This window comes from Ovis canadensis, chromosome 3, assembly GCF_042477335.2.
Source record: "Ovis canadensis isolate MfBH-ARS-UI-01 breed Bighorn chromosome 3, ARS-UI_OviCan_v2, whole genome shotgun sequence".
Classification (NCBI taxonomy): Eukaryota; Metazoa; Chordata; class Mammalia; order Artiodactyla; family Bovidae; genus Ovis; species Ovis canadensis.
Genome location: NC_091247.1, coordinates 13,249,914 through 13,252,624, shown reverse-complemented (window position 1 = coordinate 13,252,624; position 2,711 = coordinate 13,249,914). Strand labels below are relative to the sequence as shown.

Sequence of the window (2,711 nt, the reverse complement as noted above, 5' to 3'; positions counted from 1 at the left end):
CCACAGAGCACTCGCGGGGCAGTAAAATAAATGGCTGCGTCATCATGTACTCACCCTCCGCGACACAAATAAATGAATGCTATTTTGCTAGTGAATCAAGAAAAGGTGGTTCTCTTTCACAGTCCCTCGCTGATAATTTTTTCTAATTCTCTTATGTGTCAACATATAAGGAGTATATAAGAAATACGTTGTTTCCCACTTCCCAAAATCAAATATATACTTTTTTACACGACTGCTAAAATTATTTCAGAGACCTTCATATTCTCAATCATTCTTCATCTGCAGCAGACAGGAGAGGAGAATGAGGAAGGAGAACCAGAGCAGCGTGTCTGAATTCCTCCTCCTGGGGCTCCCCATCCGGCCAGAGCAGCAGGGCGCGTTCTTTGCCCTGTTCCTGGGCATGTACCTGACCACAGTGCTGGGCAACCTGCTTATCATCCTGCTCATCAGGCTGGACCCTCGTCTCCATACCCCCATGTACTTCTTCCTCAGCCACTTGGCCCTCACTGACATCTCCTTCTCATCTGTCACCGTCCCTAAGATGCTGATGAGCATGCACACCCAGGACCAATCCATCCCCTATGGAGGCTGCATAGCACAGATGTATTTTTTCATATTTTTTACTGATCTGGACAGCTTCCTTATTACCTCCATGGCATATGACCGCTATGTTGCTGTATGTCGCCCCCTTCACTACACCACCATCATGAGGCAGGAGCTGTGTGCCTTCCTAGTGGCTGGATCCTGGATCCTGTCTGGTGCCAGCTCCCTTTCTCACACTCTCCTCCTGACCCAGCTATCCTTCTGTGCTGACCACACCATCCCCCATTTCTTCTGTGATCTTGGTGCTCTGCTCAAATTGTCCTGCTCAGACGTCTTCCTCAATGAGTTGGTCATGTTCACAGTAGGCGTGGTGGTCATTACTCTGCCATTCACATGCATCCTGGTATCTTATGGGTACATCGGGGCCACCGTTCTAAGGGTCCCTTCAACCAAAGGAATCTGCAAAGCATTGTCCACGTGTAGCTCCCATCTCTCTGTAGTGACTCTATACTATGGGTCAATATTTGGGCAGTACCTCTTCCCAACACTGAGCGATTTCGTTGACAAGGACATCATTGTGGCTCTCATGTACACGGTGGTCACGCCCATGCTGAATCCCTATATCTACAGCCTTAGGAACAAGGACATAAAAGGGGCCCTGGGGAAACTCTGCAGTAGAGCAATGCTTTTCTTCCAGTGACACCCAACTTTTATTTAAATCAGAACCTCATTTTGATTCATCTCTTGTATTTGATCTTTCCATTTGAATATAACTCAAAACTTAAATGTCTCCAAACCCTAAGAAAAATGATGGCATGTTGTATTAACTTGACAAACGTTCATTGACCAGAATTTCATTCCCTTATTAGCAGTACTCTCCTGGTGTAGATAAAACTGTTGGTAGAAATGTAAGTTGGTTCAGTAACTATGGAAAATAGGATGGAGGTTTCCCAGAATTTCCATCTGATTTAGCAATCCCTCTCCTGGGCATATGCCCAAACAAAACTGTAATTCAAAAAGATATATGCACCCCTATTATGTTCATAGCAACACTACTTACAATAGTCAAGACATAGAAACAACCTAAATGTCCACCAACATTTAGATGAAGGGATAAAGAAGATATGGTATATATATACAATGGAGTACTACTCAGCCATAAAAAAGAATGAAATAACACCAATAACAGCAACATGGATGGACCTAGGGGTTATCAATTGTACTTACATGAAGTAACTCAGAGAGAGAAAGGCAAATACATATGCTATCTCTTATACATGAAATCTAAAATATAACACAAATGAACTTATTTATGAAACAGATACAGACTCACAGACATAGAGAACAGACTTGTGGTTGCCAAGGAGAAGAGAAATGGGGGAGGGATGGACAAGAGGGTTAGCAGATGTAAACTATTATATATAGAATGGAGAAACAGCCATGTCCTATTGTATAGCACAGAGAACTATGTTCAGTACCTTATGATATACCATATAGTAAAGAATATTTTTAAAATGAATGCAAACTAGTACAGCCACTATGGAGAACAGTGTGGAGAGTCCTTAAAAAACTGGAAATAGAACTGCCTTATGACCCAGCAATCCCACTGCTGGGTATACACACCGAGGAAACCACAATTGAAAGAGACACGTGTACCCCAATGTTCATCGCAGCACTGTTTATAATAGCCAGGACATGGAAGCAACCTAGATGTCCATCAGCAGATGAATGGATAAAAAAGCTGTGGTACATATACACAATGGAGTATTACTCAGCCATTAAAAAGAATACATTTGAATCAGTTCTAATGAGGTGGATGAAACTGGAGCTTATTATACAGTAAGCCAGAAAGGAAAACACCAATACAGTATACTAATGCATATATATGAAATTTAGAAAGATGGTAATGATAACCCTGTATGCGAGACAGCAAGAGACACAAATGTGTAGAGCGGACTTTTGGACTCTGGGAGAGGGAGAGGTGGGATGATTTGGGATAATGGCATTGAAACATGTATACTATCAGGTAAGAAATGAATCGCCAGTCCAGGTTCAATGCAGGATACAGGATGCTTGGGGCTGGTGCACTGGGATGACCCAGAGGGATGGTATGGGGAGGGAAGTGGGAGGGGGGTTCAGGATGGGGAACACGTGTATACCTGTGGCAG

General features: G+C 43.0%; 1 protein-coding gene across 1 annotated transcript; it reads left to right on the top strand.

Annotated features, from left to right (window-relative positions):
- Nucleotides 1-301: 301 nt before the first annotated feature.
- Nucleotides 302-1,243, top strand: LOC138438045 (olfactory receptor 1J2-like). The gene has a single exon (XM_069586288.1). It carries the CDS (start codon nucleotides 302-304, stop codon nucleotides 1,241-1,243), a length of 942 nt encoding a protein of 313 aa, XP_069442389.1.
- The last annotated feature ends 1,468 nt before the right edge of the window (nucleotides 1,244-2,711 follow it).

What these genes read in the sequence shown, in the direction of transcription:
- LOC138438045 (XM_069586288.1), top strand. Translation starts at nt 302, where the DNA reads ATGAGGAAGGAGAACCAGAGCAGCGTGTCTGAATTCCTCCTCCTGGGG.